The sequence below is a fragment of the Cryphonectria parasitica genome (assembly GCF_011745365.1).
Source record: "Cryphonectria parasitica EP155 unplaced genomic scaffold M406scaffold_4, whole genome shotgun sequence".
Taxonomy (NCBI): Eukaryota; Fungi; Ascomycota; class Sordariomycetes; order Diaporthales; family Cryphonectriaceae; genus Cryphonectria; species Cryphonectria parasitica.
In genome coordinates this window covers 1,138,018-1,162,686 of record NW_024468912.1, presented here as the reverse complement: position 1 = coordinate 1,162,686, position 24,669 = coordinate 1,138,018, and the positions used below count along the sequence as shown (strand labels likewise).

The 24,669-nt window shown below is 52.7% G+C and overlaps 9 protein-coding genes across 9 annotated transcripts; 6 read left to right on the top strand and 3 right to left on the bottom strand.

Moving 5' to 3' along the window:
* Positions 1 to 70: 70 nt before the first annotated feature.
* On the bottom strand, positions 71 to 1,156 carry M406DRAFT_338993 (Aldo/keto reductase; the record flags this gene model as incomplete). The annotated part of the gene is made up of 2 exons (XM_040921410.1): positions 71 to 1,017; positions 1,087 to 1,156. 2 exons carry the CDS (start codon positions 1,154 to 1,156, stop codon positions 71 to 73), a joined length of 1,017 nt encoding a protein of 338 aa, XP_040776519.1.
* A 1,640-nt stretch (positions 1,157 to 2,796) lies between these two features.
* On the bottom strand, positions 2,797 to 4,067 carry M406DRAFT_329454 (uncharacterized protein; the record flags this gene model as incomplete). The annotated part of the gene is made up of 2 exons (XM_040920429.1): positions 2,797 to 3,511; positions 3,604 to 4,067. 2 exons carry the CDS (start codon positions 4,065 to 4,067, stop codon positions 2,797 to 2,799), a joined length of 1,179 nt encoding a protein of 392 aa, XP_040776518.1.
* Positions 4,068 to 5,055: 988 nt separating this feature from the next.
* M406DRAFT_345921 (nuclear distribution protein pac-1a) lies at positions 5,056 to 6,680 on the bottom strand (the record flags this gene model as incomplete). Its single annotated transcript, XM_040922128.1, has 3 exons — positions 5,056 to 6,299; positions 6,398 to 6,566; positions 6,643 to 6,680. The coding sequence occupies 3 exons, from the start codon at positions 6,678 to 6,680 to the stop codon at positions 5,112 to 5,114; spliced, it is 1,395 nt and encodes a 464-aa protein (XP_040776517.1). The 3' UTR covers positions 5,056 to 5,111.
* A 1,518-nt stretch (positions 6,681 to 8,198) lies between these two features.
* On the top strand, positions 8,199 to 11,550 carry M406DRAFT_105875 (uncharacterized protein; the record flags this gene model as incomplete). The annotated part of the gene is made up of 4 exons (XM_040915170.1): positions 8,199 to 8,396; positions 8,584 to 8,777; positions 8,868 to 11,450; positions 11,524 to 11,550. Exons 2-4 carry the CDS (start codon positions 8,718 to 8,720, stop codon positions 11,548 to 11,550), a joined length of 2,670 nt encoding a protein of 889 aa, XP_040776516.1. The 5' UTR covers positions 8,199 to 8,396; positions 8,584 to 8,717.
* Positions 11,551 to 13,703: 2,153 nt separating this feature from the next.
* Positions 13,704 to 14,846, top strand: M406DRAFT_37784 (family 28 glycoside hydrolase; the record flags this gene model as incomplete). Its single annotated transcript, XM_040924037.1, has 3 exons — positions 13,704 to 13,874; positions 13,984 to 14,343; positions 14,406 to 14,846. 3 exons carry the CDS (start codon positions 13,704 to 13,706, stop codon positions 14,844 to 14,846), a joined length of 972 nt encoding a protein of 323 aa, XP_040776515.1.
* Positions 14,847 to 15,986: 1,140 nt separating this feature from the next.
* M406DRAFT_289780 (NAD(P)-binding protein) lies at positions 15,987 to 16,786 on the top strand (the record flags this gene model as incomplete). The annotated part of the gene is made up of 1 exon (XM_040918868.1): positions 15,987 to 16,786. One exon carries the CDS (start codon positions 15,987 to 15,989, stop codon positions 16,773 to 16,775), a length of 789 nt encoding a protein of 262 aa, XP_040776514.1. The 3' UTR covers positions 16,776 to 16,786.
* A 512-nt stretch (positions 16,787 to 17,298) lies between these two features.
* On the top strand, positions 17,299 to 20,220 carry M406DRAFT_258033 (TFP11-domain-containing protein; the record flags this gene model as incomplete). Its single annotated transcript, XM_040917210.1, has 2 exons — positions 17,299 to 17,764; positions 17,834 to 20,220. The coding sequence occupies 2 exons, from the start codon at positions 17,299 to 17,301 to the stop codon at positions 20,218 to 20,220; spliced, it is 2,853 nt and encodes a 950-aa protein (XP_040776513.1).
* A 1,028-nt stretch (positions 20,221 to 21,248) lies between these two features.
* On the top strand, positions 21,249 to 22,588 carry M406DRAFT_355969 (uncharacterized protein). Its single transcript, XM_040923311.1, has 2 exons — positions 21,249 to 22,030; positions 22,174 to 22,588. Exons 1-2 carry the CDS (start codon positions 21,881 to 21,883, stop codon positions 22,444 to 22,446), a joined length of 423 nt encoding a protein of 140 aa, XP_040776512.1. The 5' UTR covers positions 21,249 to 21,880; the 3' UTR covers positions 22,447 to 22,588.
* Positions 22,589 to 23,478: 890 nt separating this feature from the next.
* M406DRAFT_60249 (uncharacterized protein) lies at positions 23,479 to 24,482 on the top strand (the record flags this gene model as incomplete). The annotated part of the gene is made up of 2 exons (XM_040924673.1): positions 23,479 to 24,381; positions 24,459 to 24,482. The coding sequence occupies 2 exons, from the start codon at positions 23,479 to 23,481 to the stop codon at positions 24,480 to 24,482; spliced, it is 927 nt and encodes a 308-aa protein (XP_040776511.1).
* Between the last annotated feature and the right edge of the window lie 187 nt (positions 24,483 to 24,669).

The window sequence follows — 24,669 nt, the reverse complement described above, 5'->3', positions numbered from 1 at the left end:
TGAGGAGAGATTGTCCTTTACGTGGTAAAGCCAAGTTAAGACCAAGGAAATTACAGCAGGTCTGGTCCAACTAGAAGAAATAAGGCTTGCACACTCCCTTGACGATCGCCCATCCTTCGTCAAAAGCCTTCACCATCTCCTCCGGCAAAGGTCCCTTCTCCAGATTCGTCAGGTTCTCCTCCAGCTGCGTTGCACTGCTCGCACCGATGATGATAGCATCGCCGTGCTCCCTCTTCATCAGGCTATGATGGCTCACCCATCGTACCGCCGCCTCGGCCGTCGTCAGCCCCAGCTTTTTCGCAACGGGACGAATAACATCCAGCGCGTCAAAGTACGCGTCGTTCCAGTATCTCGCACGATAAAGACCACCCTGTAACTTATTCGGATCAAATCGGCTCCCTTCCTCGTGCTCAGATGTGTTTCGCTGGTACCGATCAGTGAGCATCCCGCCGGCCACAGGATTGAACTCGTAGAACGCGATGCCGTAGTGTCGAAGGCACGGAAACAGCTCGGGCTCGACAATACGGTGCAGAGCATTGTAGACGCCCTGGTAGACATCGGGCTTCTTCCATCCGTTGCGGTCACAGAGCTCGCAGACCTGCGCCACCTCCCAGGCCGAGAAGTTTGAGATTCCAAACCGCTGGAAGTAACCTGCCTTGTAGAGCTCGTTGACAGCCTCGAGAGTCTCGGCGTACGGAGTCAAATGGTCTGGTGCATGGAGGTACCACAGGTCAACCTTGTCGGTCTGCAGGGCGTCCAGGCTGTCCTGCAACCCAGGACCAACATCCTCCTTCGCGTGCGTGTATCGTCCCAGTTCTGGCCGCAGACGACCGACCGGCGCCAGCTTCGTGTCCATGATGAGCCCGCGTTCTTGCCACTTGAGCTGGCCGAGGTACTCTTCTGACGAGCCGCCGCTGTAGAGCCGAGCTGTATCAATCTCGTTGTGTCCGTGGGCTTGGAAGACGTCGAGGATCTTGGTGCAGTCTTCAAGGCTGTGCACTCTGCCTTGCTCGGAGCCTGTAGGTTGGAAGAAGGTCAGTATGTCTCTTGGAGAGAGCAGATGCTACTTGAATTGGTGCATCTTGCCTTCTTTGCCCAGCGTCATTGCGCCGAACACGATTTTGAGCGCTGTCTTGGGCTGAGTCGAGGACGCCATGTTGATCTCAAGTGTATGTCGCCGATGAAAATGTATGATAAGTTCTGGAAGAGCAAGTTGTATACGAGATGATTTGAATGTATTGTCCTGCTACGTTCATGCTCTCCTATAATGATATATATATTTTTCTCCTTCCGTTCTACTGTGAGTAGACTCGGTCCGGATTCCGGGATTCCGATGATGTCTCTGCCGATGCTCGTACCTGATCATAATCCGATGCCTTGCCGTGAGTTTACATTATGCCGACCCGATATGCAGGTTATATGGATGCCATCAGCCATTGTCCGTTCGAGAGAAATGACACGACACTGGCCAAGTAGCAGAAGGGTAGGAGTCGGGATTGAGGTTTGGTACATTTTAAACGGACCTCGGAACAACTGGAATCTGTGCGAGGCCTGGTTGGCCCGACTATCGCCAGGAAGCCTCTGTCTATAACCTCAGCCAGCTGTTTCCCCCCCCCCCCCCCTCAGTTCTCTTCTTCCTTCCCTTTAGTAGCGCTCAATACAGTTATTCCCATAGAATCACTTAAGTAATTCAGTATACAACCACCATTCATTTGTAGGACTTCTGGTATGAAATACGACATAATGATGGACTTGTGTTGCATTTCAAGGTCCCATATCCCGTGTCTCGATGCGTGCCATACATATCAATCACGAACTTATCGATATCCGAACCACATTGACCTTCTGACTGACATTCCAAAGAAGTACTAGATTGCAGAGAAGTAAGTTCAATGCTACTCCTCTACCATCCAATATTGGCATCTCCTAGACACGGACTTCGAGAAAAAGAGGTTTCGATCACTCTTCAAGGAACTAAGCGTCTTCACTCAGTGTAGAACGTGCCCTGCATGGCTTGTATCCGCCTTGGCTATACATGCCTTACATCCGATTTTCTCGTCTCTATCATCTAATCGATGAATTATGACTATTGGTAATCGATCTGTAATGTTCCGTCAATAACGAGACTGATGAACTAGACTAGTCTGTCCACGTGTGTTTTTGGGAGTCTTTTCGCGATGCTGGTTCATATTGTGACGTGAACTCGTATTCATGGCCTTTTTCGTCATTCTACAATTCTCAAAACCTCTTGAAAAAAGGCCCAGTGAAATTCGACGCTCTTTTGGCTTCGGCTTCTGCCGAAATAGAGAACGTTAAGCGACAAACACGGATACGAAAAGTGATCATGCATGCGGATGATGAAGGAATGGGACGATTCTTCAACAGCACGCCATGATCAAAGAATAGAGAATGAAGAAACAAGATTAGAAGCATTGAAGGCGGAGAGTGATTATCCTAACTCGAAACATCCAGAAGACCAAAAAGCCACATTGTGTAGGAGACATACCTACTTGACCAGAGTGTTCGCGAACTGCATTGATGTCCGAGGGCAGTGCTGTTCTTTCTCAAGGCTCTATATGTCAGTTATCAAACTAAAGCTCTGTTTCTGCGCGGCGCGGCGCGGCGCCTCCTGACTTGGCCGTTCTGATCAAGTCGGTTGTTTACTCTCACTAGACTCCAACTCCAAGACTTCGTCTCGTGTTTGGTCGCAACTATGGTCTAGCAAAGAGAAATCGTCAAGGCAACAAGCAGCCAGGATTCAAGACACGTAATCCAAACGTACAAGCTGCTTGAAGCTCAGTCCGAGTCGGATTCTGGACTGACTCGACTGTGATGGCCGGCACTTCCCTCTTCGCCCTCGGACAAAGGACTGACATCTTCCCCATCATCCTCATAGCTCTGAGACGGTTCGACCGATTCGATAATGGCTCTCTGCGAAGCGATACGACGTATCGGTGTTTGAATAACGACCCGATGCACTACTGTGCGGAGAACGGCGTGGCTTTGACAAACACGGCCTTCACTAGCATCCCTGGAGTGGTTTGAGCGGTCGGACGGTTCCCACGAGTAGGGTGAGTCGGAACTGTCACCGGCAGTAGAATCCAGAAACGGGAACCGAGGTCTCCCGTCCTGCTGCTCCACACCCTCCTGCTCCACGCCCTCCTGCCCGCCCACCCGCGCGTCTGCCCGCCCTCTGTGCCGCAGGACCCGCGGCGAGCGTCTCGGCCCGCTGGGATGTGGCGGGCTCGGCGTCTGGTTGGGGGCGTGGAGTTGCCTGTAGCGGTCCCAAACCTCATCCTCGTCTGTCCTCCTCTGGGCGTCGACGGCAGCTCGCAGTCTTTCCTCGCCCAGGGGCTCCAAGCGCCAACACAGGATGCATTCTGGCCAGACTTCGGTGTCGTCGCCTCGCAGGAGCCACCTGACACGGCCAGAGCACGGGCGCATGTAATGTCCAGACACGGTTTCTTGATGGCAGCGGCGCAGGATGGCTGCGATGTCTGCGACGCTGATTCTAGCACCACACAATATTAGAAGCCTGACGCTTGATCTGTCTTTCAAGAAGAGAGCCACGAAAACGCCTGCGCAGGGCTGAGAACTACTTACTCGACGATCCTTGCCTCGGGCGGCTGGACTATGAAGCGCAGGCTTCTGAACCAGAACACCTCTATGCCGTGTTCCCGGACGGGATCCATGTCGGCACAGTCCGCACTGCCCAGACGCCAAATGAGATTGTGAAGGGTTCGTGACCGCAGCAGCAGTTCTTCCAAGTCCCTGACATCCTGCGCTCTGATCAAGGCGTACTGCCCGTCGGGCAGACAGGTGGGTCGGCACTCCTCGCCTTCTGAGCTGCACAGCCTTATGGTTCTAGCATAGGCGCTCCCTCTGATACTTTGAGGCCTCTGGCTACATACCAGTGTCAAACGGTCCACAACCTTCCAGAAGTGTGCTTCGGCTATGTTGACTCGAGCTTGTTGATGGAGAACCTCGTTAGACGAAGTGGGAGAGAGGGTTCTCGTCCGCGTAGAGCGGATTCTGTTCGCCAAATGTCCGTTGTGCGACGAAGACATGGCGGTGCTGAAAGTATTTTGTGAAGGTCAAAGTTGTATGCAAGCCCTAGAGTTGTGGTTGCGCATGAGGAAGGAAGAAAAGGAGAAAGAGAGCCAATGCAGACTATAGAATGTTTGAGGCATATATGATGCCCTCCTCAGGATAGTGAATAGCGAAACCTTTTCCGTCATAGTCCATATTTGGCCAGTCACCACCAGACTACATTGCGAGCACGCGATCGTAGTGAGGAGCTGTGAGGAGCTGGGAGGAGCTGGGAGGAGCTGGGAGGAGCTGTGTCTCATGATGAGTTCCAGTACACTATCGGCAGAACCCTAGGAAAGATGGTCATCGTGTAGTCTTATAAGAAACCCTTGTAGTGGCCAGAGTAGTGGGTGGAAAAGGGGGGGGGGGGGCAATATCAATATTGAGCAGAATGGGACGGTGCCCATGATGCACCTGCAGTGCGCGAGCGGACCTATTCCGATAGCACTACATGTTCAACAACCAAGAGCAGAAGCCGAGTCAGGCAAAGCTGTGATCCAGATAAAGTCGTTCGCAAGGTGACTGATTGAAGCAAACAAAACAGCGCAGCGCACGACGTAGTGACTGTGGCACAGCAATGATCTTACACCTGAGGACCAGCGGTGGTGCAAAGCACAGAGCAGCCATATGAATCATTCTTTTCTTGGGTATCTATCTGCTGTGTCTCACACGCACAAAATGCCGTTCCACCTGCAACAAGACAAACCTGATCAGCCATTGCCCCCGACACCGCTGCGTAAAGATAGGGCGGACGGAAAAATGCTGACCCAAACATACCGCCAAATAAATATCTATCGTGCCGAAGAAACGCCGTTGCTGCTGCTGGTGGTGGTTGCGAGATAACTCGTTGAGATACTGATCCAGGACAGGCGTGCCTCCATGAAACAAAGGAAACTCCGATGGCGTTCAGGTCAAAACATGGCAGGGCAACACTGTCCTCTCATCCGCCGAACTGCTTTCCATGCTCCAGGGTAGCGCCGATTACCATCGTATCGGCTGCAGTATAGTTTGCTTCCGACGGCTCAGTTTGCGAATATCCTCACGTTCAGATCGACACTACCCGTCGCGATCACACAGCGGATCTGGACATCAGCGCTGGCGGAGTTCTTCTTGGGCGTCGATGTCCCGTTTGACCCGTTCTCTCCGTTCGTCGCTGCAGGAGCATCCTTCACTATCACAGGAGCCCACCTCAGACAGCTGACAAAATGCTCGTGCACACCTTCGAGCTTTTTGACGCACTTGCCTTCCTGTGCCAAGTCCCAGCAACGCAGCGTCTTATCGTCGCTGACTGACAGCAAATACTTGCCGCCGGGATGGAATACCAGTGCGCGCACCCAGTTGTCGTGGCCCACCAGGGTCTTAATGCACGTCCCTTGGGCATTCCAAAGCCTAATGGTCTTGTCCCTGCTGCCGGTCGCCATGTATTCCGCGAGAGATGTTGCTGCCGGCGGTTTCTTTAGCCCTGCGATAGTTGCGAGATGGGTGTAGGCCGTTGCAGGGGCTATCACAGCACACTCCACGACGTGTTCGTGGCCGATGAACGTGAGCTTGACTTCAGGGTTCGGGACTGAAATGTCCCAGAGACGTGCCGTCTGGTCGTTCCCAGCAGAGAGAAGGAAGTGCCCGTCAACCGAGGGACAAACATCTCGTACCCAGTCGGCATGTCCTCGCAGGGTTCTGACGCAGTACCCCGTGGTCACGTCCCATATCCGAAGGGTATGATCACGGGAGGCGGATACTAGCAGGTTGCTAGAAGAGGCTGCGCCTGCTGCGCCTGAAGGGATAAATCGTACAGCAGATACGCTGTGGTCGTGGCCAGGAAAGGTTCTGATGTTCTTGTATTCGTCTGCCGGATCCCATAGCTTGATAGTCAGGTCGCTCGAACAGCTGGCTAGCAGGGTGCCCCCTCTCGGCCCGCCAAAGTCCACGTCCAATACAGCCCTCGTGTGGCCTTTGACTGTCCTCTCCAGCTCACCAAGTTCCCAGTCCCATATTTTGATGGTCGTATCTTCCGAGCCGGATGCCAAGGAGGAGAATACTGGATGGAAGGCCACGCAATTGACTGCTTTTTGATGTGACTGCAGGGTATGTCGCGCAGGCGCCTTGGGCAGCCAGCTTGCCGGATCTTGATTTCGTTTGGACAGTGAGGTCGGTGTCGCGTTGTCGATCTCAGACTGCAAGGCGGCTGATCGCGACTCAAGCTCCATTATCTGTTGGCCAAAGTCAGCGTCTCCTGTTATTTGCACACACACACACACACACACACACACACACGACTCGTAGCCGGTTAGATGAGGGGGAAACTGACTTTCTTCTGCAATCTGACCACGCTGGTCCACTTCTTTTCGAGAAGCCCCTCATATTTCTTGACAGTGTTGACATCGAGGGTCTCTTCCGACAGACCCAGCTCTTCTCGCAGGACCGCAGCGGTGTTTGGGAGATTGTTCGCGGAGAGGTACGCAATAATGGACTTGTGCCTGCCAGCGGCCGCGTTGTTAGCCCTCGCAACAGCGACGATTGGTTGTAGTTTGTCGGGAACGAGGGGAGACTTGCAGCTCCTCAGCCTGGCGGGTTGTCAATATTTGGCTCATGGTGGCCTCTGTCTCTCTCCCCGACCTAGCTTCCCCCTTCGATGCTGAGGGGAGGGCCGGTCAAGCTCAATATGAATTCTGTCGTGGGCAGAGAGGAGGGAGTGGATCTGCAGGGCGCATTCATGAGCAGGAGGATGCCCAATGTTCTTCGCCAACAGAGGGTTCGAGTCGCGCTGCCTGCCGAATTTTGGGTATAGGTCGACCTTATAGGGGCGGTTCAAGCTGGTGTGAGAGAAGATATGCCGAGGCGATGCTTCGCTGTCGTTGTCGCTGTCGCTGTCACGCTGGCTAGAGATGGGAGGAGGTGTTTGTCCGCAGTTGCGAGGTTGCGAACGGATCCTTAAGCGAACAAGATATGGTGGACCGCGTGATTGCGATCGGGATAAGGTTTGGGAGGCGGGGGATGGAGTTCAGATCGAAAAATCGGTCTGGTCCTTCTTGCCTTTCTCTGCAGCAAAGCGACAAATGTCTGGACGTGTCAGAGTGGATCGAGGATGAGCAGGGGTTCTCTACAGCAGCAGCACAGGACAAGTACCATCCCATCGTCTGCAAGTCTAGTATGGACACTAGAATGAGTGGTTATCGCATTCAGGTGTTGGAAAGAAGTTGTTCCTTGTTAGTTTGCAGGGGAGCGAATGATTCAGTGCCAAACCTGCCAGCCCAGACGCACCAAGGCTTGTGCAGGGTGCATGAATGAGCTTGGAGCATTACTGATTTTGATTGTCATGTTCAATGCAGCATCTTAGCTACTTGTCTCTCTCTACACCCTAAAGGGGAGATTCTCCTTCCACAGCTGTTGTTGTGTCTCTACAACAGAGTGCTGAGTGGCAAGGCTAGTGGTACAGTACCTAGCAGGTAGCCCCTCACTGCCAGCTGGTGAGACAGTACAACAGCTGTCAGCTGAAGAAGATTGCGCCCAAGGGTCCAAATGGCAGACGCCACTAGGCCACCTACCATAGCATGTTAGGTCCAATATCATGGGAGCACTATAGGCACATTCATGTACCAATGTACCCAGTGACATCACGTTTCCCGGGCAATCAGCAGGTGAAATTGGGCATGAACCAAAGAAAGGACTTGACGTAGCACACATGTTACTCAAAGGGTCAACAATCTTCACAGTCATATGCAGCATGTGAGCATGTGCAAAAAACATGTCACGTATCTTTTATTTGTCTTCATCATCACACAGACTCAGCTATGGGATCTGGTACTGGCACAGCGCATCCGAAGAAAGGCATAGTTCATTGTTTCCGAGGGTCCTCCTGTCTCTTCTGCAGAGATTCCCACTAATTATTTGCTTCCCGCTGCTGAACGTTCTGCTGCCCCGCGCCTTGAGTTGTAGTTCGGTACGTACCCAACTGTTGGTTGGCTGTTGCCCTGGCAGCGTGCCACGCCTTGCCCGAGCTACTGCGCCGTACCCCTGATTCCCTGCAGAGCCCACCTTCTTACCGCCCAAAGTGGAGGAAACTACAGCTGCCTTTCCGCGAGACGAAGATTTGGACCAAGAACCAACATCGCAGGCCAAAACAGAACCCTTCAAAGGCAAGACACAGGACACTTTCTTTTCAGAGACACACCGGCAATGCACGCCTGAAGTCTGCAACCCCGCGCAACCCCTACCATCGAACACTGTCTTGGTCACTTTCTACAAGGGCAACGGACGCGCTCTTTGATTCTCGACAGAAGACCGTATCTGCTGTTTGCGACCAACTGGTAAGCAAGGGAATCCACTCTGCCAGCTCACCACATCATCACATGCCTGGTCTCGTTGCTCTGTCGCGCTTGTATCTGCCATGTTCAGACGGGCATTGCTGCTAAACATGTCGTCGCCTCCGTACTTTGGACATGACGCGCCGCAAGACTTGGTCTGCGTTCAAGAAGAAGCTGACAGGAAGCATAGCTCACAGCCTCAAGCGACGCTCCCTCGTCGACGAACACACCACCCTCGCGGCAGACCACTTGACCACCGAGTCCTCGTGTCCTCCAGAAACCTTCTCTAAAGCGACCAGTCCGAGCTACGATACTGTTCCCGCCATGGCTGACGGAGAGGAGGATTACAGCTCTCTGCCGATCACAGATCGTTGGGTGCACAAGGTGCGTTCGGGTGTTTTCTAGGCGTGTCGGGCTCTTGAGTCCCATCTCCTCTTCTGCTGGAAGCTAATGTGTAACATTACATCTCATTAGATCTGGAAAGTCCGCAAACAGGCCTACGAGGATGCCACAAAACAATTCGAGCTCACCGCCGACGAACACGACCCGGCTTTCAAACCTTTTCTTTTCGACTCATCGCTATGGAAAGGCGCCGTGGCTGATAGCAATGTCGCCGCTCAACAAGATGGTATAGCAGCATACTGCGCTTTCTTAAAATTCGGCAGCAAGGAGCATGGCACAAGGACAAGGGGGGTTACGGTCACCCCTCTCTGCGAAAAGGGTCTGCCCTCTACAAGAGCGGCCACCAAGACATCCGCCATCGAGGCCTTGCAATTACTCTGCGAACTGGACGTCCCCGGACCTGTTATCGAAGAAATGTTACCAGTGCTTTCCGCCAAGCAGCCCAAGACCGTGGCTGCCGTCCTGAATGCCCTGACGACAATCTTTCACAATTTTGGCTGTAAGACCGCGGATCCAAAACCCGTACTCAAGGTCTTGCCCAAGGCCTTTGGCCATGCAGACAAGAACGTGAGAGCCGAGGCGACGAACCTGGCGGTCGAGTTCTACAGATGGCTCCGGGAAGCTATGAAACCAATGTTTTGGGGCGACCTAAAACCGACGCAACAGTCTGATCTCGAGACCCAATTCGAAAAGATCAAGGCCGAGGGTGCGCCAAAGCAGGAGCGTCTGCTGAGGTCACAACAGGCCGCCAAGGAAAGGGCACCAGCTGCCGGGGCTGGAGACGAGGATGGCGGCGACGTCGATGAGGTCGATGAGCCCGAGGAGATTGATGCGTTTGACCTGGCAGAGCCCCAGGACGTGCTGAAGGGCATACCTGGTGATTTCTACGACCGACTTGCGTCGGCAAAATGGAAAGATCGAAAAGAAGCCCTCGAGGCCCTCTACGCGCTGGTCAACGTCCCGAGGATCAAAGATGGCGACTTTCACGAGGTCAACCGCTCCCTGGCAAAATCTATGAAGGATGCCAACATCGCATGCGTCACACAGGCAGCGCAATGTATTGAGCTCCTGGCCAAAGGTCTGCGGAAAGGCTACGGCAAATATAGGTCGACTGTGATGCAACCAATCATGGAACGTCTGAAAGAAAAGAAGGCGGCGGTTGCGGAGGCGCTCGGTGCTGCTCTCGACCAGGTCTTCCTGGCTACGAATCTGACAGAGTGTCTCGAAGACATCCTGGCATTCTTGGTGCACAAGAATCCACAAGTCAAAGAAGGAACCATGAAATTCCTTGTGCGGTGCCTGCGAACTACGAGAGACGTTCCCAGCAAGCCAGAGATTGGTCAAATAGTCGATGCGGCCAAGAAACTGCTCGCAGAGTCAAGCCCGGTACTTCGAGAAGGGGGCGCCGAGATCCTTGGAACCGTCATGAAGATCATTGGGGAGCGGGCAATGAATCCTCATTTAGAGGGTCTAGATGACATCCGCAAGGGCAAAATTAGAGAGTTCTTCGAGACAGCCGAGGTCAAGGCCAAGGAGAAACCCAAGGCACCACCACCTGCTGCGAAGCCTCCGCCAGGGCCTACCAAGAAGGTCGTCAAGAAGGGTGTCAAAAAGTCAGCTGCGGCTCCCGCTGCGGCACCTCCACGCGCAGAGACGCCTCCACCCGCACCTCAGCCTGCCGCAAGGCCAGCCGCGTCGAAGCTTGGTCTGGCCAAGCCCGGCATTGGAGGTCTCAAGGCACCGCAGAAGAAGTTGGGGTTGGGCCTGGCATCACCGCGCCGCCCGGTGGCCGCACCCCCTCCCCCGGAAGAAGACGACTTTGTTGAGGACCCGGAGCCAGAACCAGTCGTCTCTCCTCCCCGTCCGCGTCTTGGCATGGGTCGAGGTGGCCTTGCGGGTCGGTCACTCGCCAAGCCCGTGGCTGCTTCGGCAGCCCTGGCAGCGGCCGCTGAGCCGGCACCTGCTCCCTCCGGACTGACGGCCATAGAACGCGCAGAGCTTGAGGAGCTCCGCGATGCCAACGAGCGGCTCATGCGGCAGATAGAGGAACACCGTAACGATCGATCGAAGCTCTTATCCGAGATCCAGGAGCTCAAGAACCAGAATGCCGGGCTCATCGAGGATCACACTCGCGACGTTCTGAGCATCAAGGCAAAAGAAACACAACTCGTCCGAGCACGCAGTGATGCCGAGGCAGCCGAGGGCACGAACGACAGGTTGCGAAGGGAGCTCGACCGCCTGAAGCGAGCGTTGAGCAAGGCCGAGCAGCTAGGAGTACAGCGTGCAGATATGATCAGCCCATCGCCCCATGACATGGGTAGCCCCGTCCGTGGCGATATGGGCGAGGGTACCGGGAGGTCGGCCAGCATCGGCCAGCGCGCAAGCTACTATAGCAACCTCTCTGACGAGAAAGAGAATGGCGATCCTGCCCCATACGCACGGCATAAGGCGCTCAGTCCGGATTCGGGGCGGTACGCTAATGGCGGTCATAACATGAACAGCGGACGGGCTTCGCCAGCGGTCGGATCTGTGCACAGAAGTTTCTCGGATAACAATTCATCTACAGCAGCTGCTGGGAACGGAAATGGTGCTGAGAGCTGGAAGCGCGCCGCCGAGGTGACAAGCCAACTGAAGGCGAGGATTGAACAGATGAAGGTCAGTCCACTAATATCTTGTGTCTCAAATGCTATTGACGGCGGAATCGATGCTGACTGTTTTTTTATGCCAGGCCAAGCAAGGTTTTGCGCGGCAGTAGGTCAATTTGTTGTCTCTGAGCCACCGTCATCGCTGTCACAGAGGGCGCGTACCCTCAGACTCCATGTCTCGTTCCAAAGGAACTTCCTCATTTGACAGCCACGAGGAATGAAACACCATGCATGTCGTATTGATGAATTGGGTACACACTAATTAGGAGGATCAAGCATTTTTTCGAGGCGTTTGGACCTTGGGTGGTCAAGAGGTTCCATCAGAAGCGTTGCTGGCCTTGATTTTGTGGGTTCTCACGTTCCACACGATACCTAATTCTCTTGTTATGTCTTGGCCACTGCCGCCACTGCCGCGAGAACGAGAAAGAAGATCAATATCATTTTATGTGTCAAAACTAGGGAACGACTCTGTTCGTACCCACTTACCCCTCGTGTTCTCTCGTTGTGGGGATGAATCTCTCCTGAAGGTGATGAGATCACAACCCTGGCCTCCGAATTCCTTGCCTTTTTTGCTCGTCTTGTCGGGCAAGGCCGATCATCACCCGAGAAAATACAAATTTCTGCCAGGGCCATCAGATAAGCAACGCTGATCTTTGCTTTCGTTTGGAAGATCACCCGCCGTTTGTTTTACCTTCCGCGGCTCCGACTGGAGGACTTTCATACTCTGTGTTTCGGTGATTTTTTTCAATCCCACGAATTACTCGTGGGCCCGGCTGTCAAGCTTGAGGCCGACAAGAACATCACCAAATGTCTCACTGCCCCATGATAAAAAATCATTGATCTGCTCGGGTAAAGGCTTTTGTTCCTTGACTCCAAGACGGGCAGTCAATCTCCAGCCGAGGACCGAGTCGACCCCGGACTGGATACATTCTCTCTTGTAAGCCTCCCCACAATCTGGTGGAGTTGTCGGCACGCTATAACCGCGGATGGCAAAAGCCTACGAGAAGACCTCGAAGTTTGAGGACATCTTGGGTCCATCTGAGGAGGCAGCGCCGCAAGAGAAAGGGGGCGGCTAGGCCACTCCAGGATTGGTGATTGTAGAGAAGCATAAGTATGTATGTATATGCATGCAGTATTGTGTCACTTTGACTGCATAGCCCCTTGCAGTGGGTGCCGAAGTGGTGTGGACGCCAAACTACAAACGTCAAACCCCCATTTTGTTCATGTGAAGCAGTGAGGCCGCGTGAGGTAGCATTGGAGATGTTTCCTTAGGTATTGATGATGGACTACCTTGCATGAATGTACTCCTCGTTGAGAAGCACAGTTGGTAACATTTCCCAACCTTCCAGAGAATTAACTGATTGTCAGGAAATGAACAAGCGTGATTCCATCGAGGGTGTCTTCATTCATGTCTTGTTTTATTTCCGGGCGAAATAGAGGGCTGCATGATGCAGTTACAAGTCACCCTTGACCTTGTCCTGGCAATACCCCTTCCCCCAATCACTACCAGGGCATCAGCCCTGTACGTTTCATATTCAGTGCCTGTTTGTCTACACGAACCCAGAATGTTTCCCCGCTGCTTGTCTCTTACTTGGACACACCTTGTTTCCGCCAGCCCTGGCATCGGGACTCTCGGCTCAGTGGTGGGAAATACATAGTACGTACTTATGCGCCGATGCTGGTGCCATCCTCATCTGCCCCCAATGGGGGGGTTTACTCCTGTGCAATATCGCCTAGGCGCAAAGGTAAATGCCATCACGAAGTCTCCGCTTTCATGGAAACAAGGAGGAGGAGGGTGCCAGCCTAACGAGGCCAATATACTTGCAGGTTCAAGGAGTATCCGCCCCGCCAGAGGCTCATGAGGCTCTGCGAGGACATATATAGGCTTCGTGGGTCACCTCGTGCTTGGCTATCTCTTGGCCATCTCTTGGCACAGATCTGACAGTCCTCCTCCTCCGAGATTACTTGACCTTCACCAGTGCGAATTGCACCGCCCCATTCTTTTTATTGCTCCGCCGGCCTGGACCACTTTTCGTTACGTTTCTTCCTCTATATATCTCTCCTCAGTTGCTCTTTTGCTCCTTCTTTTTTTTTTTTTTTTTTTTTTTTTTTTTTTTTTTCGCTCCCTTCTTTTGGCCGTTGTTGATCCACAGTCACTCATTACGTGTTGATCATGTATACCTCTGGCCTTCTCGCCGCTGTTCTCGCCGCCTCCGGCGCACTGGCCGTCCCGGCCCCGGCTCCTACCCCTGCGCCGTCTCCCATGGAGGTCGACAGGGCTCTGCAGAAGCGTGATTCCTGTACTTTCTCCGGTTCGGATGGATACTCGTCTGCTAGCGCGAGCAAGAAGGACTGTTCCACCATTGTGCTGTCTGCGCTGAGCGTTCCGGCCGGTGTTACGCTGGATATGACTGACCTTGAGGATGACACTGAGGTGAGTGTCTGATGAAATTGGAAACTAGCCTACATCCATAAACAATACCCCCACTTGGCGTCTATCAGGATTCTTGTTGTGTGTATTTGCTGACAATTCTCCATTATAGGTCATCTTCGAGGGTGAGACAACCTTTGCCTATGAGGAGTGGGATGGCCCCCTCTTTGCCGTCTCTGGAAGCTCCATCACCGTCACGGGCGCGTCTGGATCAAGCCTCAACGGTAACGGGGCCGACTACTGGGACGGCGAGGGCTCCGACGGCGGCAAGACGAAGCCCAAGTTCTTCCAGGCGCACGACCTGACCGATAGCACCATCTCGGGGGTGACCATCACCAACGCTCCAGTGCAGGTCTTCTCCATTGACACGGTGACCACCCTGGCCGTGACGGACGTGACCATCGACAACTCGGCGGGCGATTCCCTCGGCGCCAACACGGACTGCTTCGATATCGGTTCCTCAACCGGCGTGGTATGCAGAGGCCCTTCTATTTATACCCTACTGACATCGAACTCGCTGCTAATACATACTAGACCATCACCAACGCAAAGTGTTACAACCAGGACGACTGTGTGGCCATCAACTCTGGGTCCAACATCATCTTCACGGGAGGTTACTGCTCCGGAGGGCACGGCCTGTCTATTGGTTCCGTGGGCGGCCGCGACGACAATACTGTGGAAGATGTCACATTTGAATCTTCTCAGGTTATTGATTCGCAGCAGGCTGTGCGTATCAAGACCATCTCGGGCGACACAGGCACTGTCAGCAGCATTACCTACAAGGACATCACCATCTCTGGGGCTACGGACTACGGTATCGTCATTACCCAGGCCTATGACGGCGACGAGGCTACTACCGGCGTTCCCATCACTGGCCTCACTCTGGACGGAGTTACTGGCACTGTGAGCAGCGATGCTGATGCGGCTATCTATATTGACTGCGGCTCCGGTTCCTGCTCTGACTGGACTTGGTAAGCTGGCTTCCCTGTTTAAAGTACAAGACTTCTATGCTTCGAACAATTGCTAATTTAGACTTCAGGACTGATGTCGATGTTACTGGCGCTGACGATGACTGCACCAATGTACGTTTTTCTTGTCTACTCTTCATATCTTCACATATGAAGCCCTTTAAGTACTGCGGAGATATAGAAGCTGACTTGCTGTGACACAGGAGCCCAGCGGCATTACCTGCTAAGCGACAACCATACAATGCTCTGCGGAATCAGTGGCACTGTGAGCAACGACACCACGAATATCTACATCGACTGTGGCTGTACTACCTCGTGCTCCGCTGGAGCTGGGACGTTGAAGTGACGGACGACGAGACCAGCTCTGACTGGGAGAACGTGTTGAGTGTTGCCTCCTGATAGATGATGATCTGTCGTCCGTGGTTGAGAGACGCGGTCTTCAGGGGGGTGGATGAGACCGTTTCCTCTGGGATGTGTCAGATGTTGACGGGGAGGGAAAGGCTTACTTTCTTATTTCTTCACTTAATCTGTAAATATTCTTGAGGATCCAAAGTACAATATTACTTGCTACTGCCTTGTATTTGACTTTCTTCTTGCTATGCTAGTGACTTGTGTACACCATTTGTCGAAAGGAATCTATGGTCATATGAAAATGGCCAATGTACGTACGGTCTCGCGAGATCTGCGAGATTTTCACATGTCGTTTTGGTTCGTCTTGAATCCAAAGTGGTAGTTTAGCGGGATGATTGTGATGACACTGTAGTAATGACTATGTCTACTAGCTAAGTAGTTTCACAAATAATGTGTTAACCCTTTAATAAAGGAAAATATATTCTACGTAGTATTTATCAAGTCATTATTCACCAACATGCAGGTGCTATATAAACTAGTGGCGGCATTCCTGCTAGGTCCCTCCTGGGCCTGGTGGACACAGCATGACGTCTACGACGTCTCCCATAACCTCGAGCGCGACTTCGTCACTGCATTTACCAACGCTCAAATGGTTCTAGGGATCTATGCAAATTAGAAATCTAACCGGTGTTCCTTGCGTATTTCTTCAGACGAGTGGTTTTTACTTTTTATCTACATTGATAATCATTCCCAGCATAGGAATTTCAAGAAATCAGTTTTTCCAACATCTACAAACATGACGAAGAATGGTCTTGACTTCAATTGTGCGCTCATCACCGGTGGCGGTGGTGGCATCGGCCGGGCCATGGCCGAGTATCTCCTATCCAAAGGCAAAAAGGTCATCATCTGCGGGCGGACAGAGGCGAACCTGATCACGACGCACAAGGAGATCAAGTGCGCAGGATACTACGTGCTCGACACGGGCAACACCACCGCGATACCAGACTTCATCGCCAAGGTCACCACGGAGCACCCAGACCTCGACTGCCTCGTCAACAACGCTGGCGTCCAGCGGCCGCTCCAGGTGCTCAAGAACGACCCGGCCGAGCTCCTCGCCAAGGCCGACCAGGAGATCGACATCAACATCCGCGGGCCGATGCACCTCGCGGTGGGGCTCCTCTCGCACCTCCAGACGAAGCCTGCAGCGGTGATCATCAACGTCTCGAGTGTGCTGGGCTTTGTCCCCTTCTCCATCATCAACCCTGTCTACAACGGCACCAAGGCCTGGCTGCACTTCTGGAGCATGGCGCTGCGCGTGCAGCTCAAGGACACCAATGTCAAGGTCGTCGAGATCGCACCGCCAATGGTTGCCACCGATCTTCACCGCGAGCGGGAGGACCCTGATGACAACAAGAAACATAAAGCTCCTATGACGATGGAGGTGGATGAGTTTATGAAGGAGGTGGCGGAGAAGCTGGAACGGGGTGACGAGACGTTCGCGGCTGGTATGGGGCAGGATATGGTTGACCAGTGGTTTGGCACTTTTGGAGAGAGGTTTGATCAAGCGGCAAAAGGGTGGAAATGAACCGTATGTGTTGGTAATGTTTAGAGTCAAGCTTAGTCAAAATGTCAGCACAGCACTGAGCACTTACGAGAGTAAATTCGAGGGCAAACACACCGGCCGTCCTTGTAGACAAGCAGCTGGGCCATGAATTCTTGTTAGTAGCGGATTGAAGCCTCGCAAAACTGTGTCATTAATTGAATGCTAATTTGTGCTGTGTAATTCAAGAGACAGTTGCAAAGCAAGAGACAAGGAAGATAGAAAAAAATAAGGAAAAGCAAAGAGAGAAAATCTCATATCAAAGGCTCGTCGAAAATGCAATACTGATGATGTTAGTGAACCAAGTAAATGGTGTGTAATTGGCGAGTTTAGGAGGTGACTCAGCACCGATAAGATAAGGATTCGCGACTGCTGGAACTACAGTGGAACTGCTAAACAACCTCGCCTTCGCCTGCCTAACAACATCTATTCGTTTTCCCTACTACCCAACCAGATTCCTACCCTCGCCGATCCTTCCACACCTGTCGTCGCCACGATCATGGCATCGATGCGTGCTTTCGATCCGTCAAAATTCAAGGCCTCAGCAGCGGACTACTCCTCATCCGACTCCGAGGACGACGACGACGACTTTCAGAAGCCCTCGTTGGACCCCCGTGCAGACGATTTCGCCGACTTCAACCCTCGAAAGCGCCGCAGGACCGGTCAAGATGGCAAGGAGAGCGCTGCCTTGGGCGTTTTCGGCTCTGATAGTGAAGATGAGGGGTCCTCGCACCGCTTCAAGCGCAAGAACCTGCGGACCAAGGGCATGAGCTTTGTCTCGTCCGCCGACAACGCGCCAAAAGGCTCGGACGATGAGGATGTGGCGGACGATGATGACGATGAGGAGGAAGAGGACGGCAAGTGGCCCAGCATGGCAGGAAATATGGAAGACGAAGATGAAGAGGAGGAAGATGATGGAGATGCCGCGCCCGGTATTGGGCTTGGATTCAAGCCATCTGGAGGCCTGGGCAACGGTTGGGCACTCCCTGGACAGTCAGCAAAGACGCCTGAGATATCAAACCCTCTAAGGGGGTTCTCTGCAGGAAACACAACACAAGGAAGCCGAGGTGCTACGAAATCTTTCCTCAAGTCCAAGTTCCAAGACGACAACCCACTCGGCCATGGATTTGTACCCTCTTCCGATAACCAACCTGTACTCGATACCACGATGGCTAGCACACCATCAAAGCCTCAGGTGGCCAGACCTAGCGCCTTCTCTACGAAAGGGGGCAAGACCAAAATCAACGCAAGCTCATTTGGTGCTCGGATGATGGCCAAGATGGGCTACCAGGAGGGACATGGACTCGGCGCGAGAGGCGATGGCCGGAACGTCATCATCGAACAGAATCTCCGTCCTCAGCGTGCCGGTCTAGGTGCCGTCAAGGAGAAGACAGAACAGGAGAGGCAGGAAGAGAAGCGACAAGCCAGGTTGCGAGGAGAGGTGGTTATTGACTCCGATGAGGAGGAGAAAAAGAAGAAAGCCGAGCGGAAGAGGAAAAAGGCATTGGTTGGTGGTCTACAGAGTGGGTCCGGAAGCGCTGCAAGCACCCCAAGGAGACAGCAGAAGCCCAAATACATGACAATGGACGAAGTCAGGAAAGCGGCGCCTGGTCTCAACATCCCGGATGCCTTCACCCCGATCTTGGACCTAACAGGCCCTGGTGGGGCCAAGAAGATGTTGACCTCTTCGTCCGGACTGATGACACCAACTGGGGGCGCTGCTGAAGATGACGATGATGCTCAGTCCAAAAAGTTGGTCAAGCGCGCACAGAATGATTTCATGGCCATCCTGGAGGAGTGGCAAGGTCTTCAAGAACGCAAAGCGTTTGCGGAACTACAACTACGACAAGAGCATCAGGAATTGGAAGAACTCGAAAAAGGCGTCGAAAGCCACCAGCTGCTCGCTTCAATCTTCGACGAACTTCTACGGCTGGAACACGCAGATGAGGACGTTTTCTTGAACGGCGGGGATGATACGAGGCAGCGATGGGATCAGGTCGTGGGACTGCTCCAGAAAGCGAACGAATCAACATCTGCCTTGACAGTCCAGTCTGTGAAGGAGGAGATGGCGGCGACGGCTGTTTCTGCTCTGCACCCAATCTTGAAAGAGATGGTAGAAAACTGGAACCCACTGCAGAGCTCAAGGGCTGATTATGCTGCCGATCTCAAATCCATCGGGGGTCTCTTGGGCTTGGAAAACGCTGCGGTCATCCCACAAGCGCGAGCATCTGCCACCCCCTACGAGAGTATGATGTACAAGATATGGCTCCCTCATGTCTCTCGATCGGTACGCGACTGGAATGTCAGAGATTCGGATCCCATGATTGCTGTCTACGAGGCCTGGCACTCGGTTCTGCCTGGCTTTGTCAAGACATACTATCTGGAACAGGACATTGTGAGAAAACTGGAGGACGCCGTTGCCAAGTGGGAACCGAAGCGGAAGAAGCACCACAGCCTACCGCATCTCTGGCTCTTCCCATGGCTTCAGCATTTGCCTTACCACCATCTAGACCCGAAGAGCTCCACCGGCTTGGTAGCTGACGTGAAGCGGAAATTTCGGCAGCTGATCGATGTATGGGACTTCGACCGCGGGGTCATTCCAGGCCTGAAAGAGTGGAAGAATGTCCTACGGCTGAGCAAGGCAAACGACCAGTGGACACCGCTTGTCCTGAACCACATTTTGCCCAGCATGGCGCGCTACCTGCGCAAGAACTTCAGTGTACAGCCCAGCGACCAGGAGCCTTACCTCCAAGTGCTGACTGGGGTGCTGGAGTGGCGGCACGTCGTGTCACCGACCATGGTCGCAGAGGTCATCGCCGCAGAAGTGTTCCCGAAGTGGCATGACATCCTCTACCAATGGCTCGTTGACGAGGATGTCAGTTACGAGGACATTGCCCAATGGTGCGAGTGGTGGCATGACGCAGATGGGCCGCTTCCAGCCGAGATCAGGGATACGGGCTCAGTCGCCTCGGAATTTGAAAAGGGCTTGCACACCATCGAGCGCGCGCTGGACCTCTTTGATCTCGGCGAGGACCCGAAGGCCGCATTGGCACCGCCCACAAGCAGCCCTGCTTTCACACAGCAACCACCAACAAACGGTCAGCGCCAGCAGTCACGTCACAATCGTCATCACCACCAACACCCTCGTCAACACAGCAACCATGTTGCCTCTGGTACGGATGGGGAGAAGCGCTCTTTCCGTCACGTGATTGAGGACTGGTGCCAGGAGAATGACCTGCAGTTCATCCCTGAGCGCAAGCAACATCACAGTGAAGGACCCTTGTACAGGATCACCGACCGCGGGGATGGGAAGGGTGGTAAGCTCGGATATTTCAAGGGCGATAAGCTGTGCTTGCTTGTCAGGAATGGTGTCGAGGAGATTGGCGAGTCGGAGAACGACTTGGAAAGGCTTATGACGCATGTGATGTAGACCACAGGTCACGAGCACATGGAGATTATTTTTCAAAGGCCGCCTGGGTTCAGAATGCACAGAGCAGAAGGTGGAGGCTGAAGCTGCTGTGCGGGATACTCGCGAGTCGTTTGGGTGGTAAGCTGAGTGGCAGCAGGATGGTGCGGAGAACATCTTGTGTTGGAAACGAGGAAATGCATCTAGGAATTTCTGGAAAGACCTCCAGTTCCGAGCCAACCGGTCTCGACACTAAAATGTTCATATCACATCGGTACGGGAAAACCTATTCCCAAAAGCAACAAGTCTCTTTGCTGACTGCGACTCGTATCATCTGTGCTCGTGTTCTGTTAACAAACACTGTCCGTGACTAACACATCTGACCGGATCGGAAGTCGGTGCGCTGACTGTATTCAGCAGTCCTCACACGGATATTGGACTAATCAGGCCATGTCGGTCTCTCTTCACTCTGGCGCCTTGCCCTCTGTACTGGGCTCCCTCTGGTTTGTGGCGCGCTCTGGTTTTCCACTTCCACTACTTCTCAGTCAGCGGCGGCCGCGTTCGGCGTTCGGCGGTCTATTGTTGAGTGTATTATATTCATGTAAGTGCGTTGAGAAGTTCGGCTCCTTGGCGATGATGTCTCAGCCTCCATAGAGGTGAGTATGTATGTAAGATCAAACCAGCCCGGGAGAATTCCACTGCTTCCGGGAACCTTATTCTTACCTTCAAGATTGGGGGGGAATATAAGCACTATTACTTACACATTGGCTGCCACCAGCTAATAGCCCGGAGTGTCGACTACTCTCTTTGTGCCTCTCTATCTCACGATCGATTTGGACCCCAGATCAGCTGCTGCTGACAATGTTCGTATTCTGAGCAATTTCTTGATCCATCTCGATGCATTTGTTCAACATTCTCGGTTAAAGGTTTGAAGAACTTGGTCCAAGGGAAGAAGACTTGGCAATAGTTTCGAACTCGGGAGGTTTTCACGCGAGACAAAGTCAAGTCTGGAACTTGGGAACATAGAAGGGCCTCGGCCGGCTGGAGTTCTCGTATTGTGAAAACAAGCTTGGCATATGCTTAAAGCTAGAACAAGCTGTCGCCCGTAGGGCTGAGATAAACGGGTCACCAAGTCTCTGGGGAAGCTTTTGCTTGTTCCCTCTTTGCTCAGCCATCGTCCCTGTCGGCCCGGGGGTGGATGAATGTCACGTAGCATAACGAAAGGATGGACAAAGTGCAATATCGTACGCAGTCTTGGCAAAAGCCTTAGTTTCTGACTTGTTGGTATGATCCTGCGCGAAGTCTTTGAACCTTCTATTCTGTTTGGCTGCTTGATGGCGCTGATGTCACTTTGTCAGGATGTCGGTCGTATGCCGGTGAAGGGCACGCACCATGAGGAGGAGCAGCTTGAGGGCTTCGGAGTGTATTGTCCCCTCAGCCTCGCCTGAACGAGCCACCTGACCTGTTGCATACGAAGGTGTAGAGGTAATATTTTCTACCTGAGATGGAAGAACTGAGGATGTCTGGACGTGTATATAAGAAGAGGGTCTGAGGACCGTTGTTGTTGATCCTTTTTCACTTCGAAACCATCACCCGATCAGATCAACACAAGTATAATCAGCCTCTTCAATATCACTCAATAAATAAGTCTTTTACTTTTCTTCCCCATAAATCAATTGTCAAAATGCAGTTCACCACCGCCATCCTCGCCCTTGCCGCCGCCGTCTCTGCGGCTCCCAACCTGTCCTCCCGCGGAGAATGCACCTTCGGCCAGTATGAGTGTTCCGCCGATGGTCGGTCCATCATCCAATGCGACATCGCAGGCAACTGGATCGTAAGTCTCTCTCTCTCTCTCTCTCTCTCTTTCTTTGTCTCTTTTCCACACTCCTGTCACCCACTGTTCCCATTACCTCTCTTCCTTGCCCCAACTCCCTTCTCTTTTATTGAACAGTCTGGTAAAACTAAACCCTGAGACAGACCGTCGGACCTTGCCCCCATGGTGACTACTGCGGCTACTCGGATGAGAACGACCTCCCCTACTGCTACGGCCCCAAGAAGGAGAAGCGCGGCAACTCTCCTCCCTACTGCACCACCCCAGGCACCTACTCGTGCACGCCCGACGACAGAGGTATCAACGTGTGCAACGCGGAGAACCAGCTGCTGTTCAACGGGGCGTGCCCGAAGGACACGCACTGCGAGCCGATTGCTTCGGCTGGGGGTATTCCCTTCTGTGTTGAGAACACTTACTAAAGGAGTGGCATGATGAGGTCGACAGAGGCGACGGGAAAGAGAAGAGACAGAGGTCATGAGTTGAGAAATCTGTAGGGTGGACTTTTATCTTTTGACACAATTCGCTACTTTCATTAATACACTTTTTTCTTAATTCTTCTAAATCATGTGCAATTGTTCATGCCCCTCAATTTGTGAAGCAAGAGACACTATTGAACGCAGACCGGGAATGATCAAGAGAGATTCTTGGAATGCAGGTTGAACCTCGCAAATGCGCGCGCGCGAGAGAGAGAATTATATGACGAAATCAACGGAATGACAAGCATGTAGGTCAAACACCTCAGATCATGCCCACTAATACTTTGGTGGTTCATAATCATGGCAGCACTATCAAATGTTTTGGGTTGGATCATCTTCTTCACATATGTCAAAACTCATGTTCTCTTCGGTATCTGTATTTGCTTATGTCAGGGAGGACAAACGAGCCCCAAACACAACACGATTTAGAAAGCATTAGCACAACTCTTCAGTGACATGGTGAGAATTGACTGGAGGGAAGGACCAAATACCATCTGGTAAGAATGACAAAATAACCTACATGAAATACATAAGACTACTGAATAGAAGACCTCGTGGGATGGCATTCTTTTACCAACGTTATTAAATAACCAGAATCCAATCTAACAAGTTGAGTCTTTTGGGGGCTTTGAGGTTTGACAGGAATAGTGCACAAGCAGCTGAGAGATCTAATATGTCGTACTTGTTTTCCAACTTGTTACTCCAAGAAGATTGAGCTGCTCATATACTTATATGGCGGAAGCTGATGTGGGGTTCTGGCCAATATCAGCCTTCCCATGTCCAACCATGCCTACATTGATCTCCTTTTTTCTGTCTCCCCCACTTTCAATCAATTTGATAGATACAAGACTGCTCGTTATTTCAACCGTAGGAGTATGATCCCCCAATACTATGTTGATGATCACCTCATGAATATCTCAGCCTGCAAGTCTAACGCCGTTGACTACTAGTATACTCCAGTTCACACCACGCATGATGAGCGCACAGGCGACTACAGCCCTCGAACACCTCGAGCAACATGCCAAGACGACTGTCAAGGCTTCGGCCCTCCACGGAGGCACATTCACACTGCCATTGCATCTGTTCATCCAAAATGTCTCGAAAACAGACCGCAGCCTTGTGTCGTCCTTGTCCTTCCTTCTTGTCCACGAGGACTCTAGCAGCGGTCCGAAGAACATCTTGTTCGACCTAGGTCTCCGCCGAAATCTACAGGAGTATATCACACCGATCAGGGAGCACCTGCACACGAGACAGCCCATGAGCACCTCACCAGATGTCCAACAGAGTCTGATCGATGGCGGTGTGCAACCTTTGGACATCTCACACGTCATCCTCAGCCACGTGCATTGGGACCACACCGGCACGCCAGCTGATTATCCGCAGGCTCAGTTTTGGGTTGGGAGCGGGGCCCTTGACGTCCTCAAGAACGGACTGGGCGGAGGCCTGGGACACCAGCACTTTGAGAGCAAGCTCTTCGACGGGCTGAACGTGAGGGAGTTTGCAAGCACCCCCGTCTTATTATCACATGACGGCCGCCCAGAGGTGGAGGGAGAGAGGAACAGCGGCTGGGGGAAGATTGGCGACCTTTGGATGTACGACTTCATCGGTGACGGGTCAGTGTATGTAGTGGATGCACCGGGCCATCTGCCGGGGCATGTTAACCTCCTGGCGCGCGTTGGGAAAAAGAGATGGATCTATCTTGTGGGAGACGCCTGTCACGACCAGCGCCTCCTGACGGGCGAAAAGGCGATCGCAGAGTGGACGGATCCGGAAGGGGTATTCTGTTGCATTCATACCGATAGGAAAGAGGCTGAGGCTACTCTTGCACGCATTCGGGATCTTCAAGCCGCGGCGAGAGAGAATGGGTTCCAGCTCGAGGTGATTCTTGCGCATGGTAGAGACTGGGCGGAAGCCCATGCTGGGGCATTTCTACCTGGTACAATCTAGGGTTTCAGGTATTATTTACACCGGCTTCTTAGGACGAAGCATCAACTTCCCATCAAAGACAGTAACATCTCTCGAGCGGTACCGTGTTTGGAAAGAAATATCAGGATGGGTGTCTACAATAATAAAATGACGATAACTCCTCGTGTTAATATGAACAGGGTGACATGACATGCTTCCCCAGGTCTAACAAGCATTCCAAGAGGCCTTGTTTTTCTATGT